The sequence below is a fragment of the Bipolaris maydis genome (assembly GCF_028858645.1).
Source record: "Bipolaris maydis strain C4 unplaced genomic scaffold PSV08scaffold_3, whole genome shotgun sequence".
NCBI lineage: Eukaryota > Fungi > Ascomycota > Dothideomycetes > Pleosporales > Pleosporaceae > Bipolaris > Bipolaris maydis.
Genome location: NW_027093859.1, coordinates 1399245 through 1417934, shown reverse-complemented (window position 1 = coordinate 1417934; position 18690 = coordinate 1399245). Strand labels below are relative to the sequence as shown.

The window sequence follows — 18690 nt, the reverse complement described above, 5'->3', positions numbered from 1 at the left end:
TAAAACATGCCGTACGACCTCAAAAATCGAAACGTCCTGGTTACCGGCGGATCAGCGTGAGTGACAAGGATAGTTTGATAGCAAATGGCTACATCGGGCTTGATTGTTTGGATACAAAAACTTATTGCTGACAATTGCTTAGCGGTCTGGGAGAAGCAGTCTGCAAGGCTTTTGCAAAGGAAGGCGCCAACATTGCCATTAACTATTTCAACCGCCTCGAGCCTGCTCAAAAGGTACAGCAGGCATGTGAGGAACTGGGGGTAAAGGCTGTAGCCATCAAGGCGGTATGATTTGCCCTAGTGCGTTTAGAAGTGGAAGAATGGGCCTAAGGATCACAGGACATGACGTCGACGTCGGAGGCGAGGCGAGTAGTTCAGGAGACGATCAAGCAGCTAGGCGGCCTTGATCTGATCATTTCAAACGCGGTAGGCATACAATTCTGCAATGGTGTATTGCATCAAAAGAATGCGAGCTGAGGGAACTTCAGGGATGGACACGCTTTGCTGGGTGGGAGGATCTCGACTCCATGTCGGAAGAGGAGTGGGACAGGTGCTGGAATGCAAACGTCAAAGTGCCCAAGGCGTTGCTTTCCGAGGCAAGAGCCACATTTGATGCCAACCCTGATGGCGGGCACATGATTACGACGGGGAGTATTGCAGTATGTCGCCTGTGTACTTGACTGGCTGGTACACGGGTACTAACTCAGGACAGGGTGTCAGCCAGGGAGGGAGCAGTATGGCCTATTCCGTCACAAAAGCAGCGCAATGGCAGCTAGTCAAGTGCCTTGCTATGACTGTTGGGCCCACGATACGCGTCAACACGGTGCTTCCCGGCTTGCTGTTGACTGAATGGGTACGAAGCACACGTCTCTCGTCGCACAGCGGCCGCACCCTGTCCAATGCTGACCAGTCTGTAGGGACTCAAGTACCCGGAAGAGCAGATTCAAAAGATGAAGGCGACATCAGCCCTGAAGCACGAAGTGTTCATGGACGACTGCGTGGCTGCGTTTGTGATGTTGGCAAAGAATACCAGCATGACGGGCATGCGCATCCAGGTTGATGGTGGGCTCAACATCCAAGGCGCATGAGGGCTTTGTAGTCATGCATTTGGAGGTGGATGCACATGTGCATGTAGACATGAATTGAATGCATTGAATACATGCATGCATGCATGCATACGTGGGAACGTCATGTGACCCAAGTCATGGCAGCAACGGGAAAGCAGGACCTCGGCCATGCGAGGGGCCCGTCGACCCCACGGTAAGGAATGCCACTGGGGGCGTAGTAAGCCGGGCGGGCCCACGTCAATTCCCCGCGTCAGGAGCTCCGCATGTCTGCGAATCTTACATGGTCTCTCAGTCATGATTCCAGAACTACCGTAGCCGCTTGTTTCGCCATGTCTCGCCCTCTCTCGCCCGTCGTCAACGCATGCCCGCGTCTGTCGCGACGCTGCATGCAATGCGGCCAGCCCGTCAACCGCTGCCCGCCTGCCCCACGGCGCTGGATGAGCGGCGTGCGAGATACACCAACCAAGCGACCAAAGACAGCCATCTTCTTTCCTGGTACCCTCCCATCGTCGTGTTCCCTCCTCGCGGCACAGCCTACTGACTGAAGCCAGGCCAGGGAGTCCAGCGCGTGGGCATGTGCACGCCATGGCTAGAGGCCTTTCCCGGAACCGCGAAGCCCATTCTCGAGGAAATCGATGACACGCTCCAGCTTCCTCTCACAAAAATCATAGAATCCGGCACCAATGCAGAGCTCACAAAGACCGAGAATGCGCAGCCCGCCATCATGGCCACGTCGATTCTGATCCTGCGCATACTGGAAAAGGAGTTTGGTTTCAAGACGGGCGAGCGTGTCGACATCACCCTTGGCCATTCTCTGGGAGAGTTTGCTGCACTCGTCGCCGGCGGCTACCTCACCTTTCGCGATGCACTGAAGATGGTGCGGAGGCGAGCAGAGGTCATGGCCAAATGCAGCCAAGAGGCCGTAGCAGAAGAAGGCGGCGAGTTCGGCATGGTAGCTTTGGTCTGTGAATCGGAAGAGCACATGCAATCGCTCATCCAAGGCATACACGAGTTCCTCGCACTCGGCTCAAAGGCAGATTCGCACGACTCTCTTCCTGCCGTCCAGCAAGTCGCCATCGCCAACCTCAATTCCAAGAACCAGATTGTACTCAGTGGAAGCATTGCCCGCATAAACACGCTGTTGACCAATCTCCGCCAATTTGGTGGCCACGATCCACGCCATGTACGCCTCAAGTCCGATGCCCCCTTCCATAGCCTTCTCATGAAGCCCGCCCAAGAGACCATGAAGCAGATTCTGCACAAGGAGAGAAAAGACGGGCGTGATATAGTGACATGGCCGGGTCTGTTGCCGTGTATCTCCAATGTCTCTGGTAAACCATTCACCGACAAGCATCAGCTCAAAGATCTACTCGCGCGCAGTTGTGTCGAAACAGTGCAATGGTGGAAGAGCATAAAGTACCTGCATGAAGAAGAGAAAATCATGCGCTATGTCGGCATCGGACCAGGCAAAGTTGGTAGGAATCTGGTAGGCAAAGAAGTGGGAATGAAGGGGTCTGTCAAGGGAGGCGGCGTCTGGGGCATCACTAGCCCTAAAGAGATGGAGGAGGTTATGCAAGCCTTGGATGAGACCGAGAATGCGGAGGCAGAGTGAGTTTATTCTGGATGAAACTCGCCCGTTTCCTTTTTCTTTTTCTTGTTTTGCGTGCGGAGGACATTATACCCCAAACACAGCTTTAGTTCTTTTTTTTTGCCTCGCAGGCTTTAAACCCCATTCTATATAATACAGGAAAGGACAATTGTAGATAGAACACAACTTTTTTATGTCTCACCTATCCCCATCACACCAGTCCTCCTTCCAAATCCAAAAGTAGCCCCCAAAACTATCAGACTCGTCCGACTCGTCCGACTCGTCTCCCCACGTCCCCACAATACCAAACGGCGTCAAGCAACCTATCCACGGCCACGTCCACCCACTCACAATATACCGCTTCACCAGCTCCACCTGCCCATTCTTCTTGACGCGGCCCTGGAGCGAGAACTCCCCATGCGCATCTACACCCCTCGTCTCGCGGTCAATCACAGCAGCCACATCCGACGCACCCTCGGGCGCACACGCCACGATGTTGATATCGCGCATAGGCGGATCGAATGAGCGCGCATGCACTGTGCCCCTCTGCTCCGAGTAATACCCCATCCACTTTGCGCCCAGAAACTCGGGCGTCACCATTTTCTCCACGTGGCACTGTGCAAACGATTGAGTAGCAGCATTCTGTGAAAATACTGGGGGGATCCGCATCAGCGATTTAAAGCCTATGCATGATACCGATGGGAGCTGGCGCCGCAGTTGCTCTGGGAAAAGGCGGTACACAGCTAGTTCTAGGAGGAAAGTAGGGAGTAAAGCGGTGGCCTGGTCGAGTTGGAAGGGTGGTGCAAACCTGCCGTATCTGCGTATGCGGGTGCGGAGGTGTGTGATTGAATCTGCGTCAGATAATGTGGACCTGCCGGGGTTTGCTTCGAAGTGCTTATCCAGTGGTTTCTTGACTTGTTTTTCCGCATTGATGACGTATCGGAGTTGGTGGAGTAACGTGCATGTTATCATGAAGTTTGTGGCGATGAGATCGTTTTCGGAGGCATTGTAGGTGAGCATTTCATCGTACAGTGTGAGAAAGGGTTCGGGTTTTAGGGATGTTATGGCGGAATGCTCCAAGGCTACCATGTGGGGAAGCCAGTCGAGAATATCCAATCTCTTGGTGTGCTTTTGGACCTTGAAGATCCAGGCGTCAGATTTTTTCGTGGAGGATTTGATGCATTTTTCGGCTGCGAAGGCTAGGCGGATTATCTCGGACAGCGAGGTTGATGTTAGAATGGGGTTGTCGTCTTCGATTAGTATCACATTATCGTGGAATCCCCATTTGGAGAGGGGAGAGTAGTTTAGATCGCGTTTTGCAATTTGCTGGAAGACTAGACGGTCGCTACATGCTTTGCGTAGCTGGTGGTTGACACTCAGTAAATTAAGGGCTGAAGAGCAGGGCAATGAAGAAGCAATTTGCTGCAAGAGCTCAGTGGGAAGAGACAGTAATCCGGGCATTTTACAGACAGAAAGGGAGCGGATGCTTATCTCGAGCAGTGCAAGGGGTGATGAGGTTCAGCTGTTTAGCTAAGTATCATGCCACCGGTTCAATGGCAGGATGTTGGCTCACGTGACGATAACGATAAGAACGTCATAGATTAGGACTCTCGCACTCGTTCAGACAAGTGAGAGTACTTGCTTCGCCGTTAGCTCTCAGATAGTCAAGATAATGCTTGTAGGCCCCTTTTACCATTCTCCGAGGACGTAAGTTGGTGTTCTCGTGTTCCACAGCCCACATAGTTTGGGCTCAGATCAGTGATTCTGCAATCTGATTCAACCCCTGAGATCTCCTACCAGTCTACCGGCATTCGAATGAAGTCGGCTCGTCTGGATTACCATCAACATATACCAGATGTTTCGGCCACAAGCAGAGATTTGCTTTTCGTCCCTCTGATGTCTCTGCTGCAAGTGTTTCCGGGGCCACGCCATTCTCCACCCATCCGATGAGCGCTTTCAACCCATTACCAGGATACCATCCGAGTCCACCACCACAGTGATTTATACCCGGCGCCTCGAAGAACCGATAATAGTCACTCGCTTTTGGGTCGCGCTCATGAACCTCCTTGACGTAATGTGTCGTAGCATCAGGTGAAACATATTGGTCAGCAAGCCCCTGCCAATTAATCAGTTTTCCACCTGCTTTGCGGAAGCCGTCGAGATTCGTATCCGAGGTTCCGATTATCGAATCGTATAGGTTGACGGATTGATGGAGGAGCTCCTCGAAATAGGTCCTATTAATCTGTGCGGTATCGAATTCCCGATCAAGAGTAAGGAAATCTCTTATCCAGATTTCGGGTAAGAAGAATGGGACGCCAGTACATGTGTCGTTTTCACATGTCGTGTTAGCAAGGCCGCTAAAGGGAGCACCGATGTTGTCCGGGTACCACAGAAATTCGCCTTCGGATGTGGTTGCACCCTGCCAGATAAGACGAGCTACTGTAGCTACGGTTTCTGTGATTACTGTGCTCTTGTTTGACGATGGGCAAATATATTCCTTTCCTATGACAGTTGCTGGGTCAAAAGAGCACTCTTTGGGAAGAGAGATGATTCCATCTTCGAGGCCGTCGAGATTGTCGCATGATTGGATGGCAGCTGCATTAATGGCCTCCAGCTCACATGGGGTAGGGAAGCCTGAAAAGCATCAGCAAGGATCTCCTAATCTTTCGATGGGATACACACCATTCTCGTTCATGACCGCCTGTGGCCAAAAGAGCTGCAGCATCAACTGACTCCAATGGATTGCTGGTGCAGCCGCGAGAATACCATCGTATTGATCCGGATATCTCTGCGCCATCATGTGTCCTTGTCTTCCACCAGTAGAGCACCCATTCCAGTAACTGTAGCTTGGTGCTTTGCCATAGTACTTTTCCGTGACAGTTTTCCCAAGCGTCGCAGCATCATTCAATGTGATTGAAGAGAAATCTTGTAACAGGATCCAGTTGATGTTTCCAGGACTCACTAGCGACCACTCGGTATCTCCACCAGTATGTCCGCCGTCGGTTGCGACAACAGCAAAGCCCTCACTGGCTGCCCAAGGGAGCGTAGTATTAGTGTCTGGCCCTGTAGACCACCCACTGCCTCCGGCACCAAGAAATCGTCCGGTCCACTTCTCGGGGGTGGGCAGCCATACTGAAGTGTTGATGGTATCGTTGTAGCCAGGGTGGGTGTAGGTGATAGTTACTTCGCAGGCGTCCAGATCCGTCACATTGACCGAGTAATGATTCGCTTCTGCAGGAGCTTCGAACGAAAGACCGGCATGGAATTGTGTAACAATGTTGAGAATCTTGCCATTTGACAGCTTCACATCTTGGAAAGTAGATGCTTCACAGTTTGCTTCACCAATAGCCGGGTCGATAGAGAGAGCCAGGACAGCCAATAGCGAAGCGAGATGTCTTCTGCGTGCAAGGGCCATTGTTGAATAAAAGGTCTTCCTAAGAGAACGACCGAACGAACCTAGAATAGGCGATGGTGGTTCAAGTGTCGATTCTCCGACTTACTTATACTGCAATTCATCTGCAAAGCACGGTCGGTTGGGACATGTCAATCGAGCAACGATCCAGCTTTGTTGGATAGCAAGTAGTGCCAACATTTAATGAGCTGGAAGCCTTACATTTTAGATGTTTCCTGATAAAGCTATCCAAGTTCCAGTATCCAGGTAGGTATCGCATTAAAGTGGAGTGTTTTTGCATTACTGAGGAGGCTTGCCGCCTTAGAGGCGGCATCATGCTTACTCAACCAGTATGTGGGCAGGCCAACTCGTTTCGCAACCTATCAGAGGCGCTTTGGCGGAATATGAGGCTTCTCAGTAACAGTTAAGTAATCGCTTCTCTTTATGCTGGAACTGACTTTGTGGTCTTCCTCGGTGTTGTATAGGTGATAAACCAACTGGGTGGTTGGAGATGGTCACCGCGTTCCTTCCGCTTTATCGTCAATCTTTTACGGACAATCTCTGTGTCGTCACTTGTAGCTCAGCATCACTATAACGACATTAAAGTATCGCTTCCAGTTGCGCATGTGTATCCCGTAATCGATAGGATTCAAAGAGACAAGTAGCATAACTCGACCCTCTTTGGGGGCTGCGAACATAGCATGTGCGGTCTTTGCGTCAGGCCTATTTACGTCAGTTTCTACCTTTTCCGCACACAACATAAGACTTTCTGTACTCACACGATCAGAAATACCGCTGTATCCTAAGAAAAAGCAACAGTGTATTGAAGCCAGCAGTGATAGATGTCTGCCACTTGCTTACCCCACACCATCATGTGGGGCTACAACTACCCCGAGACCACCCCCGCACATCCGACACCTTTGTTCGGAAGAGTACCGTCCCACACTTGCAATTCAAATAACAGTAGTTCAGATAGCAATTGGGATTTACATTAACAGATAAAACTTTCAAAAAAATATACTATCTTCACTACAAACCAAAACTAGCCATGGACCCTGCAGAATTCGGCATCAGTACTCTTCCTCTGCAACATGTCCCTTACGGACCCATCCTCCCCGAAGCTCTCCAAGGCTCCAACTCCGGGAAAATTGCCCTCATAACAGGTGCAGGCCAGGGCATTGGCGCAGCCATTTCGGAATCCCTAGCAAAATCTGGCGCCAGCGTCGCCCTCCTTGACATCAACGTCGACAAGCTAGATCAAACCAAGAAGACATGTTTATCCTTTGGCGTCAAAGTAGAAGCATTCGGGTGCGATGTGCGGGATGAAAAGCGGTTGACAGAGGTTTTGGCCCAGGTGACGAAGCAACTGGGGCCGATTGATGTGTTGGTTAATAATGCCGGGATATTTGATCAACGGCCATTTATCATGAGTACGTTTGAGGATTTCTGGAAGCATATTGAGGTTAACTTCAAGGCTGTAAGTTTCACTCGATTCTTTTCTCTCTTTTGTTTTGAATTCTTATCATCTATTTGGATGAAACGGAAAACAAGAAAGGCAGACTTGGACTAATAGGAACACAACTAGCCTTTGATGCTCATCCACGCGGTTTTACCGCAAATGCGTGACCGCGGACACGGCTGCATTATCAATATCGCGTCGCGATCGGGAACCGTGGATGTGCCCATGACACTTGGATACGTGACTTCCAAAGCAGCACTCATTCGTGCGACGCATACGCTGCAGAAAGAGATGGAGCTGGAAAAATTGGATCCTGCAATTCACATGTATGCGCTTCATCCAGGTGGTGTGCGAGGCAACATGGGTGGAGGTAAGTCGACATGCTTCCGTTCCAAGGCTCTCAGGGTACTAACACAATGAAGCTGGTGTTGCAGAGGATGTGAAGAAAAAGTATGATAAGAATGTCACGGATGAAGAGTTTTTCAAGCACCTTTTCAAAGATGACTCGTCGCTTTGCGGACAGACATGTGCGTGGCTAGCAAGCGGCCAAGGAAAGGAACTACGAGGACTGTTTTTGGGTAATGATTCTTATCTTTTTTCGCCGTCGAAGTGTAAAGGCTGACTTTGTCTAGATTGCCGACAGGACGTTTCGAAGTTACTAAGTATTGGACGCGAAACGTTGACGAAAGAGAAGCGGAACACATTGACTGTGAATTTTATTGATGGTTATTGTAATGAACCGTAGTGGAGGGAACTAATGATACGTCTCATTTAGTTGTCAAATCAGTTTTGTACCTCGACATGGACAAACAAAGAGGCGATGTAAAATGCATGTGACCTCTATTTTTGGTTCTGTGTTGCTGCAAAAGTTTCACGTCACGCCTTACTCACCTGTTCACCAGCGACCACAATAGTACTGTAACGGCTATTTTTAGCACCATTCTACATCAATGGATGAAACCAACTACGTCATTTCAAGAAAAAGTACCGAGCTGCAGTACCGTAACGGCCGGCAGTTAAGATTAAGCCGACAAAGCTTTTTGCAAGTAAGCATCGGTATCAGCTACTATGCTGGGGTACATCATTCAACGCACAGATCATCAGGGGAAGCTTTCCCGCACGGATGTATCATGTTCACTCTGCAAGACTGGAAAGAGGAAACGTCGGATGCATCTCTTGGACGTTCATAAATCATCATAAAAAGCTCCAAGCCTGACTGCTCTATTTTGATTGATCTTTTGCCTTCCTCTTAAAGACCTTACACTGATCTAGCTTCCCTTCCGCGTGCTTTTCCCCTCACCATGCAGCGCTACCCTCGAAGCGGCATGGCTTCCGCAATCCATACATACACAGAATTGGTGCAAAATCTACAGATGCATAATCACGCCACTGATTGGCGGGTCGTGATCCGCAATTTGTCCATTCAAGCAATACGAAAGATGCTTATTCGTTTCTTGTATCGTGTATATTAGTTGCACGAGAAGCATTGTACTTATACTAAAGCTTGTTTCAAAGACGTATACTCCTGCGCTGACTGACCCCTACTCTTTTGAGCGCGTAGTTTACGTCTTATTCGCGGCCCGATTACCACCAAATTAACAAAACTGCCCGATCAGTCGCAACGACTGGGGAACGAAATTAGGATGTGCTGATTGAATATCCCATAGACGTTAGAACCGTTTCGCTTAACATTTGGGTATGTATCCCGCTCTACTGGAACCGAAGTCTAGGCGTGCCCAATGCTAGGATACTCACGATCCCGCTATCTCAAACAGCCTCCCTCTTCTCTACGTACTCCGCACTCATTTCCTTGTTCTCTTCGGAGATTTTCGTCTGTTCATGCGTGGCAATTCTTTCATCGGCCTCGATAAATTCAATAGGACGATGTAGTTGGACGGCGAGCTTGTTACGATGAACGAAGATACCGGGCTTCGTTTCAAAGAAGCGATCAATGTCTTCCAAGGTCCGGTTAGCTGTCTCTGGGTAAAGGAAGTATGTGGTTGGGATGAAAGAGAAGCAAATAACGGCCCAAATGATCCAGAACTTGTACCCAAGGTTCTGGATGCCTGGCAGAGTAGCTTGTACAACGCCGTAGTTACAGATCCAGTTAGTGGCTTTTGTTTGTCAACTATTTGTTTAAAAGTTAGCCGGGAAGCTCAAACATACCCATGGCGAGCGATGCGCCTTTTGTTCGCATTTCGAGTGCATTGATCCTATAGGCCATGTCAGCTTACGTTTTTGACAGTGTGAAACAGAACTTACTCCGTAGGGTACAGCCACGGAACACCTAGAACACCCATACCGAAGCTCGCGAAGAACACGAAGAAGAATGAAACAGCGACTATTCCAAGCTTGTATGAGTCTCCGCCAGCTTCTGTTTGTCCCTGGGATGCCGCTATGACGATCCAGCAGATGGAGCATGCGCCCGCGGAAACCATCATGACCTTCCGGCGCCCGTACCGCTCAATGACAAAGTATGCCAAACAAGCGAAGATTAGGTAATCTACCGAACCTGCTGCGGCCAGGATACGCGACAGCAATTCTGAGATGCCTAGAGCATTGATGAAAATGTAACTCATGTAATACGAGGTTACGTTGATTCCGCTGATTTGGTTCATTGCTTGCATGTACGCCCCCAAGAGCATGCGTCGTAACACACCACTCGGGCCTTTTCCGGTGAGCAGCTGGATCCAGGTGTATGTATTCACGTGCTCGCGATCTAGAATGTCTTTGATAATATTGTACTGAGTAATAACAGAAGCTGACTCGGGTGTGGCGCCGTGGCCCTCAAGTGCCGCAAGAACTTCTAGTGCTTCTTGGTGCTTGCCTTTTCGGATGAGGAGACGCGGCGAGTCTGGCAGAAATGGGCACATGGCAAAGATACAGAGGGTGAAAAAGAGTTGAAAGGCAAGTGGGAAGCGCCACGCGATGTCTCGTGGAGCAAAAGAGAAGCCGAGAGTGAGCCAGTTTGAAATACTAAATCCGGTGATGCAGTTGGCTTTGCACATGGTCAGTCACTTTGTGTGATAGGTAAAAGCCTCAGAAACATACCCATCTGAATGATGACAAGCTTTCCTCGGCTGTTCATCTTACTCGTTTCAGCTTGCCATACACCAGCAGTTGCAGTGTTCATTCCGGTGCCAAGGCCAGCAACAATACGACCAACCATCATGCTCGCGACAGTCCAGCTACATGTTTGAATGATTGCTCCGATTCCTATAATCGCCGAACCAAGCAAAATTTGTCGTGGTCGGCCGAGAATGTCGCCTGTCCATACGGTGCTCATCGCACCAATGAAGCAGCCGATATTATAGATGGACGTCATCGTCCCCTGCATGTCCGCGGAGGGGTGGCCGAAAGTTTGAAGGAAGTTTTCTGAGATGATGACATTGCCAAAGACGCCTTGGTCGTACCCGTAGAACCTAATTAAAATAAGCAGTCAGGTACGAAGTGATCTGTAGGTTTAGCTTACACTAGCACTGTACTGGCAGCGATTGAGATCCATACAGTTAATCGCTCACCCGAGCCCCCTAGGTATTTGCGTGCCATGGCGGTCGATTAAGACGAGACTCAGCAACTATCTTATAATTTCCGAGATAGACTAGATAGTATTGTAGAGAAGATGGACATTGGATCAATCGGATTCATCCAGTGTCGATAAGTGCCCCGCTCCACTGGCTCTGTACGAAGTGCTAACACCGTACGATAAGCTGACGGCGACTTGCACCACTTTATAAACGCGCCAAGAACAGAGGCTCGGAGTACACACCGCTTATCATTATCCCTTGAGAGAAAGCTTGTGGAGTTGTTGGAGTATCTGATTGCTTCAAACTCCACACTCTTCCCCAGAACCGAAGCGTAAACCCCATGGCCTAGCGAGCAATGACCCACTTTGTCCACGTGCCCGGGCCCTGGGGGACGATCACGGCGTTTCTGCCGACTGAGATACGGGAAAGCATATGCACAACAGTCAACGATGACGATGTAGTCGTGGTAGAGTTGTATGTACGGGACCGTTGGAGTGCGGAATACCAAGTTGAGTAAAGCGAGCCAGAAAAACGGACATGGATCACGGCAGGTTTGACGAGACGCGGGGTAACCAAGGCAGTAGGCCGAGTGTGGAGTTGCCCCTTGCTAAGCTTCTTCTTAACCGTCACTAGCCTCCGCACTTATGGGGCTCTGAGGATCCCCAAATTATTCCGCGGAAAAAAGATGTTGCGCCATCACTCTGTTTGGCCATCCTCTCCCTGCACAATTAGAGCACAAAGCGCAAGGACTACCTGACCGAGCAGTCATTCCGACGTGCAGCCAGTATCATGCGTCAGCCACCGGCAAATCATGGCTGACCAGTCTCCTGTTTCATCAAGGAAATTGGACGAACATGTAGTATGTATAAATAGTAGAGAACGGCCATGAGGAGGATACGCTACCTCGCAACGAGCACACTCACTTGCTACGGCCCTCAACATGATTTGGACCAATTCATTTCTTCTCTCCCTCGCGGGTGCTTCCCATGTGGCAGCCCAGTCGTTCCAGCAAACACCTGTGATGGGCTGGAACTCATACAACCAAATGTCGTGTAGCCCCAACGCCCAGAAAATCACCACGACCATCAACACTCTTGCCAGCCGTGGATTTATTGCTGCAGGCTACAAGTTTTTCCAGATCGATTGCGGATGGGCTTCGAGGGATGGACAGCGAAACTCGACCAACGGTGCCTTGAAAGTGGATTTGACGGCCTTCCCTAACGGACTCCAGCCACTGGCCGACCTGGCAAGATCCAAGGGAATGAAGTGGACCATGTACTCAGACGCAGGCGTGAGGATGTGTGACCCTCAGTCACCAAGTCCAGTTTTGGGTTCTCTGGGTCATGAGGCCGCGGATGCTGCCTTTTTCAAATCGCTTGGTACTGAATACGTCAAGTGTATGTGTTTCCAAAACACCCACTACAAAAACAACAGAAAGCTGACAGTCACGTAGACGACAACTGCTATGCAGATGGACCTAACGCTAGTCAAAACGCCCCAAAGAATGCCAGGACCGACTTTGTTACTCGCATGGGCGCCATGTGGAACGAGCTGCAGAAGGTTGGCATTCCCGGAATGTTGATCTGCCAATGGGGTGTCCCCTACTCTACATCCGCTGGTCTAGAGGGACCTGATGAGTGGACCAAGGGCATCTCTACCTCCTTCCGTCTGTCAGACGACATCACTTCGGGCTGGGCTTCGATGTACCGCATCTACAACCAAGCCATCCATATCGCCAAATCTGGCAACGTAGGCCCAGGACACATTGCCGATGCCGATTTACTAGAGGTTGGCAATTCTGCCATGTCTTTCGACGAGCAAGCCACACATTTTGCTGCATGGGCTATGCTAAAGTCTGCGCTGATGATCTCAACTGATGTTGTGGCATTGTCGAACGAATTGGTCGCTGTCCTCCAGAACAAAGATCTCATCGCCATCAACCAGGATTCGGCTGTCAAGCCAGTTACCCTCCGCCAACGATGGACCGGCGACCGCGATCTCTGGGCAGGAGATCTCGCAAACGGAGACATGGCCGTCTTGGCTGTGGATCTCAGCAACACTGGCCGCACCCTCACCGTGCAGCTGGCCGATCTGGGTATCGCCTCTGCGACCATCAAGGACATCTGGGCCGGCACCACCACCACCGGCTCATCCTTCTCAAAACAAATCAAGGCTCACGGATCTGTCCCACTCCGCCTATCGAACATCCAACGTTCAACAGCCGCCCAGCCACAATACAACTACGTCTCCGTATCTACCGGCTCTCTCTCCTCTGGCGCAAACACCTCGCCTTGCTCGGGCTGCACGTCCTCCAACAAGGTCGGCAATATTGGCGGCTCAAACGGCGGCCGCGTCACGCTCTCTAACATCCGCACTTCCAAGGCCACACAAACCGTACGCTTTGACTACATCAACGGAAACGTCGACTATATGGGCGGAACCAACGAGCGCGTTGCATCAATCAGTGTCAACGGCGGTGCAGCAAAGACTGTCAGCTTCCCGCTAACAGGCTACAACTGGAACGTAGACGTTAGCAAGAATTACGGCGTCGAACTGTCGGGATTCAGCACTACTGGTCCCAATACGATTACCATTGCCGGTGTTGGAAGTGCAGCTGGTCCTGACTTTGACAGGATTGGTGTCGTGGCTTAGGCTGCGCTGGTCACCTGAGAGTTGATGTACATAGGGTTTTTTTCTGCTGCAATTGGCGGCTTGCTATGGAGGTTTTCTACACAGTATATATTTTTCACCGTACATATGAATATTCATCACTATCGCTCCCTTGCAAAACTCACATTGAAGTGGACAACTTGTATGTGACACAAACAACCTTCTGTCTTTGTGAAACTCATCAATAATCAACATGACTTTAAGCCCATGAATTCTATACAAATTTCGCCATTTCAGGCTTCGTCTCACTTCTCTCTCCACCACCAACACCCTGCTGCTCCGGAGCCCACGCCGGATCCTCTCGACTCGTAATAACCTCATGCACACTTAGCCTCTGCTCCACAATCTCCCTGCCATTAACAAGATCATTCTCATCCGCCCTCCGTGCCGCTTCCTCGTCATTCCGCGCAATGCCCGCCTTAACATGGCGATGAATCAAGCGCTTGCGCGCGACTTCGAAATCCACATGGACAAACCACAGCTCGTCCATCAGCTCCGCAGCATCGCGCCAAGGCGACCTGTCAAGCGCACAGTAGTTGCCCTCGAAAACTACGATGCGGACAGACGGTGCAATGGCAATGTCGTTCTCAACAGGGTCTTTGAGCGCGTGGTCGAAGCTCGGGGCGTACAGCGTTGCCGTCTCAGGGCAGATGGGCTCGCGCAGCTTCTTGACGAGAGAGAAGAAGGAGTCGCCGTCGAAAGTGAAGGCTGCGCCGCGCCGCGCGTGGGCGCTGTGCGGATCGGGCATTGCGTCGAGCTGGATGCGGGAGAGGTGGAAGCCGTCCATTGGGATGAAGGCGGAGATGGGGTTGCTGTTTGCCGTGCCTGGAGATTGCTGGGCATGTTTCTCGTTGAGTTTGGCGGATACCATGGTTGCTAATGTGGTTTTTCCTTGGGATTTTTGGTTAGATTGGGAGAGGGCGTTTTGGGGTGCGTGTGCGTACGTACCGGATCCGGGGATTCCTGAGACGGCGATCAATAGGCGTTTGGATGCTGGGATATCTTGGTACTTCTCTGGATAGCTGTTAGAATCCAGTTTCAAATGGAAAGGCTGGTACCAGGTACCCCAGATCTTATTCACCAGGCGCTCTACTTGCTCGTTCATGTTGCCGATGTCTAGTACGTATATAGTAGTGTTGGGTTAATGGTGTACAATGCAAATGCAATTTGTTCTACAGGATCTTTGTTCGCTGCTATTCTAGGGTCGATCCGAATCATGAGCCTATCAATGTGGGAAGTCTGCGCTTTTCATCTTGTGCAATGCGTGCCAACATGCAGATTGTGGGGGTCTCGGCATGGTGGTGGATCTATGTCGGATCTGCTGACGTCGCGCGGGGGGAAGAGCGGCTGTTTACCGGGGTGAGACTCTACCCCAGCTCTAGATATTGCATCATCACGGTCGGACCGATACACACTCTACAGGCACGTATGGTGTGGAACGAAAAGAACATGCTCTTGCGAGTGGTTGATGAGTGGCTATCGGGGATGCGGAACATGGCGATCATGGACGGGCAATCATTGAATTCGTTGCTTCTGTATGGTTCAATACCCTGCCACGGCAATCCCCAAGATCCGGACATGGTGAGCAAAGCGTATTATGTGTCTTATCGTATGTAATTGATCTGCGACCGAAGTTGATTCCTGGCGAAGGATGCGTTCCACTGAGCGATGGCGTCACTCCTGCTCCACAAGAGGGTGCTTTGGCCAATCATCAAAGACATGGCTTGAGGACAGTTGTGGCTGGGCATTCACGCCCCCAAAAGCCATTGAATTGCAGAGCAGCCACCGGTGACTAGATACGTGGGAAGAAGATGATCTGAAGTGTTGTACTATTCCAATCCGGCCATTACGCTCCCATTCATTTGGCTGAACGCGTTAGTACGCGTTGATACGCGTCAACTTACAACATGCTTCCCTGGGCTCTCCTCGCCCTCGTACTGGCTAGCGTTTCACCAACATCCGCTGTCGATGAAAACCCCTCTACGAATACTCAGTCGCTGCTATGGGGCCCCTACCGGCCGAATATCTATCTGGGGCTCCGTCCCCGGGTACCCAAAAGTGTCATTGCAGGTTTAATGTGGGCGAGACTAGAGGACGTTAGGACCAGTAAGTCGAGGTTGACGTGGGTCAATTGCAATGCTGACAAGGTGTGCAGCACTCCGGCATAATGTGAATCAAAGCGAAGACATAGCCCGATATGGTTGGACTGCATACGACACACGAGAGGGTGGCCAGCAAGTCATAGAAGATGTTGATAATAAGGTCAACATCACGACAGAATTCATCAAGTATTCGGAGGGGCAACACCAGGGCAATTGGGGCTTGAGGATTAAAGGAATGCCGAGATTTGATGCGCCTCCTGAATTGAAGACGACTGTCATCTTCTACCTGGGCATTGAAGAGAAAGAAGCTTGTACCCATTGCAGGTTAGACGCTCGCCAACAGCTTGGAGAGGGCGAGGATACATCTATCCATGCTGTGAACATGAACCTTGTTCACCCAAAACTAGGCGCCTCGCGAATACACATTCCCATTCCCATCAACAGCGATGGACACCGTGAGATAGTGTTCGTCAAGTCGCTAAATGTGACAGAGGACCGATTGTGGCAGGCCAAATGTACGTACTCGACATATCAGACTTTCTTCGACCTGTTACCATGACCCACCATCTTGATGTGGACAGCTGACTGATCATTCTGCCTCCAAGAAGCCACTTTCCTGGATACTCTAAAAGACCAAACAAAGGACCAAAAGGAACCCGAACCGACCGATATTGTGATTCACAACGCACCAGGTGCAGGCAACCTACATTTTGTGCAAATGGTTCTTCATGGAGAGTTTGAGGTAAGTCGTCTCTACGACATAAAACCATGGGCTACACTGAATTCTTGTAGTTTGACATTCTCTATTCCACCGAAACAGCAAAGCGTACCATGACCTGTGAGTTTGATCTTACATGCTGGGCATCAACATCGACTGCAAAACTAATACTTTCCAGCTGCGAGTCTCACCACAGACCTAGAGAAAGCTATGCAAACGTTTAGCAAGAACTTCCTTTCAGTCTTCAATCCAACGCCACCTTTTAAGACCTTTGAGCATCTGAGTTTCTCCAAAAGCGTCTTCTCTGATCTACTGGGCGGCCTGGGATATTTCACTGGTAGCTCCAAAGTCGTCACAGCGAAAAAGGCCATCTACGCTGAGACCACGGCTAACTTCTGGGAAAAGTCCGCAGATGCGAACAAACACACAACGCCAGAGACAAAAGGTCCATATGAACTTCTCACGCATACGCCATCTCGTGCAACATTTCCACGAGGCTCTCTATTTGACGAAGGCTTCCATCTCCTTATCGTACTCGAATGGGATGCAGATCTTGCGCTGGAGGTGATGCGTGACTGGCTCTTCCTAATGGACGACGACGGCTGGATCGCACGAGAGCAAATTCTAGGCTCCGAAGCCTCAGCCTCTACAACCCCAGAATCCATCAATCAATTCCCACACATTGCCAGCCCCCCAACCATGTATCTGGTCATTTCGAAATTCGTAAAGATGCTCAGAGGCACAATCAAGTACCACGGCCGTCCCTCCGTCTACCTGTCCAAACCCGAAACCGGCAAAGCCCTCGTTATAAAAATGCAATCCCTCCTCAAACGCCACTACGAATGGTTCCGAAAATCGCAGTCAGGAGACGTAGAAGCCCACTCCATCCCCTCGGCCAACCTAAACGAAGGCTACCGCTGGCGCGCCCGAACCCCAGGCAAGAACATGGCCAGCGGCCTATCCGACTACCCACGCGCCGAACCCCCAGACCTCACCGAGCTGCACCTCGACGCCCTCTGCTGGGTCGGCGTCATGGGCCGCACCCTCGAGCAAATCGCCTTCTTCACGGAAAACGCCCACGACGCATTCACGTACCAAAAGCACGTGCGCAGCATAAAAGGCAACATCGACACTCTACACTGGGACGCCTCCACCTCGCTCTACTGCGACTCCGTCGTCCGCAGCGCCAAACACACCCTGACCTGCCACAAAGGCTACCTCTCCCTCTTCCCCTTCCTAACCGGCCTCCTCGACCCGTCCCACCCCCACCTCCCCGCCGTCCTCGATTTTCTGCGCGATCCCACCCATCTCTGGAGCCAACAGGGTATCCGCAGCCTCAGCCCGCAGGACCCGGCGTACGCTACGGAGGAAAACTACGCTCGCTCTTCTATCTGGGTCAACTTTAACTACCTCCTTCTAGACCAGCTCTTGCGTCTCGCCCAAACAAAAGGTCCAGAGCAGGCTCGTGCCCGCGACACGTATACCTCGCTACGCAAAAATGTAGTCAAAACCGTGTTCAAGGCATACCGTGACACGGGCTTCGTCTGGGAACAGTATGATTCTGCGAGCGGAAAGGGCGTGCGTGCGCAGGGGGGCACGGGGTGCTCGGCGCTCGTCGTGCTGATGATGAGAATGCCGGATTTGGAGTCGCTGCAGGGGGTTGGCGGCCAGGTTAAGGGCTATGTGGAGGAGGTTAGGAAACAGGCGGTTAGCAACCCGAGGGTGGATTCGGAGGGTGTAGTGCTGGTGTTGGGCGTCATGGTGTTTGTGTATGTGACTAGGAGGAGGTTTGTGGGGACGTTGAGGGGGTTGAGGAGGAATTGAGCGGGTGGGGGGTTGTGGATGGTGAGGTGGTGGTGGTGGGTTAGAGTGGATTGCGGTTTAAGTGGGTGATGGAGGTTCCGGTTCCTTTGTGGTTTGCTGTTCATTGCCATCAGGAAGTTAGTATCTATTCAGATGGGTGTATGTACGAAAATTTAATTTTTTTTTATCTGGTCTGCTGGTGTATTATACCAAATTCGCTTGTCACATCTGATCATGAAGGCAACTTCATCTTCATTTTCCAGTGACTAGAGATGATTTTCCATGCATTTATTCTCTACATGAGCTAGTCTTCCATATCCATCCATCTTACTCAGCCTTCTGCAATATTGATATCCTTTGGAGAAT

General features: G+C 50.8%; 8 protein-coding genes across 8 annotated transcripts; 4 read left to right on the top strand and 4 right to left on the bottom strand.

Annotated features, from left to right (window-relative positions):
- Positions 1-6: 6 nt before the first annotated feature.
- Positions 7-2678, top strand: PSV08DRAFT_369002 (uncharacterized protein; the record flags this gene model as incomplete). Its single annotated transcript, XM_014219050.1, has 7 exons — positions 7-56; positions 143-284; positions 339-425; positions 488-658; positions 712-852; positions 917-1040; positions 1618-2678. 7 exons carry the CDS (start codon positions 7-9, stop codon positions 2676-2678), a joined length of 1776 nt encoding a protein of 591 aa, XP_014074525.1.
- An 87-nt stretch (positions 2679-2765) lies between these two features.
- Positions 2766-4152, bottom strand: PSV08DRAFT_30063 (uncharacterized protein). Its single transcript, XM_014219051.2, has one exon. The coding sequence runs from the start codon at positions 4113-4115 to the stop codon at positions 2853-2855; it is 1263 nt and encodes a 420-aa protein (XP_014074526.1). The 5' UTR covers positions 4116-4152; the 3' UTR covers positions 2766-2852.
- Positions 4153-4455: 303 nt separating this feature from the next.
- On the bottom strand, positions 4456-6069 carry PSV08DRAFT_359942 (Tannase/feruloyl esterase; the record flags this gene model as incomplete). Its single annotated transcript, XM_014219052.1, has 2 exons — positions 4456-5288; positions 5337-6069. 2 exons carry the CDS (start codon positions 6067-6069, stop codon positions 4456-4458), a joined length of 1566 nt encoding a protein of 521 aa, XP_014074527.1.
- Positions 6070-6976: 907 nt separating this feature from the next.
- Positions 6977-8284, top strand: PSV08DRAFT_275394 (uncharacterized protein). Its single transcript, XM_014219053.2, has 4 exons — positions 6977-7522; positions 7631-7874; positions 7927-8082; positions 8137-8284. Exons 1-4 carry the CDS (start codon positions 7094-7096, stop codon positions 8247-8249), a joined length of 942 nt encoding a protein of 313 aa, XP_014074528.1. The 5' UTR covers positions 6977-7093; the 3' UTR covers positions 8250-8284.
- A 987-nt stretch (positions 8285-9271) lies between these two features.
- On the bottom strand, positions 9272-11206 carry PSV08DRAFT_217794 (general substrate transporter; the record flags this gene model as incomplete). The annotated part of the gene is made up of 5 exons (XM_014219054.1): positions 10977-11206; positions 10556-10926; positions 9767-10502; positions 9671-9717; positions 9272-9618 (listed from the first exon to the last, which is right to left on the bottom strand). Exons 1-5 carry the CDS (start codon positions 11051-11053, stop codon positions 9272-9274), a joined length of 1578 nt encoding a protein of 525 aa, XP_014074529.1. The 5' UTR covers positions 11054-11206.
- Positions 11207-11971: 765 nt separating this feature from the next.
- Positions 11972-13683, top strand: PSV08DRAFT_173700 (carbohydrate-binding module family 35 protein; the record flags this gene model as incomplete). The annotated part of the gene is made up of 2 exons (XM_014219055.1): positions 11972-12428; positions 12485-13683. The coding sequence occupies 2 exons, from the start codon at positions 11972-11974 to the stop codon at positions 13681-13683; spliced, it is 1656 nt and encodes a 551-aa protein (XP_014074530.1).
- A 220-nt stretch (positions 13684-13903) lies between these two features.
- PSV08DRAFT_30060 (P-loop containing nucleoside triphosphate hydrolase protein) lies at positions 13904-14987 on the bottom strand. The gene is made up of 3 exons (XM_014219056.2): positions 14767-14987; positions 14650-14715; positions 13904-14592 (listed from the first exon to the last, which is right to left on the bottom strand). Exons 1-3 carry the CDS (start codon positions 14804-14806, stop codon positions 13916-13918), a joined length of 783 nt encoding a protein of 260 aa, XP_014074531.1. The 5' UTR covers positions 14807-14987; the 3' UTR covers positions 13904-13915.
- Positions 14988-15608: 621 nt separating this feature from the next.
- Positions 15609-18345, top strand: PSV08DRAFT_386133 (glycoside hydrolase family 63 protein; the record flags this gene model as incomplete). Its single annotated transcript, XM_066093457.1, has 5 exons — positions 15609-15811; positions 15849-16318; positions 16412-16545; positions 16596-16641; positions 16700-18345. The coding sequence occupies 5 exons, from the start codon at positions 15609-15611 to the stop codon at positions 18343-18345; spliced, it is 2499 nt and encodes an 832-aa protein (XP_065949587.1).
- Between the last annotated feature and the right edge of the window lie 345 nt (positions 18346-18690).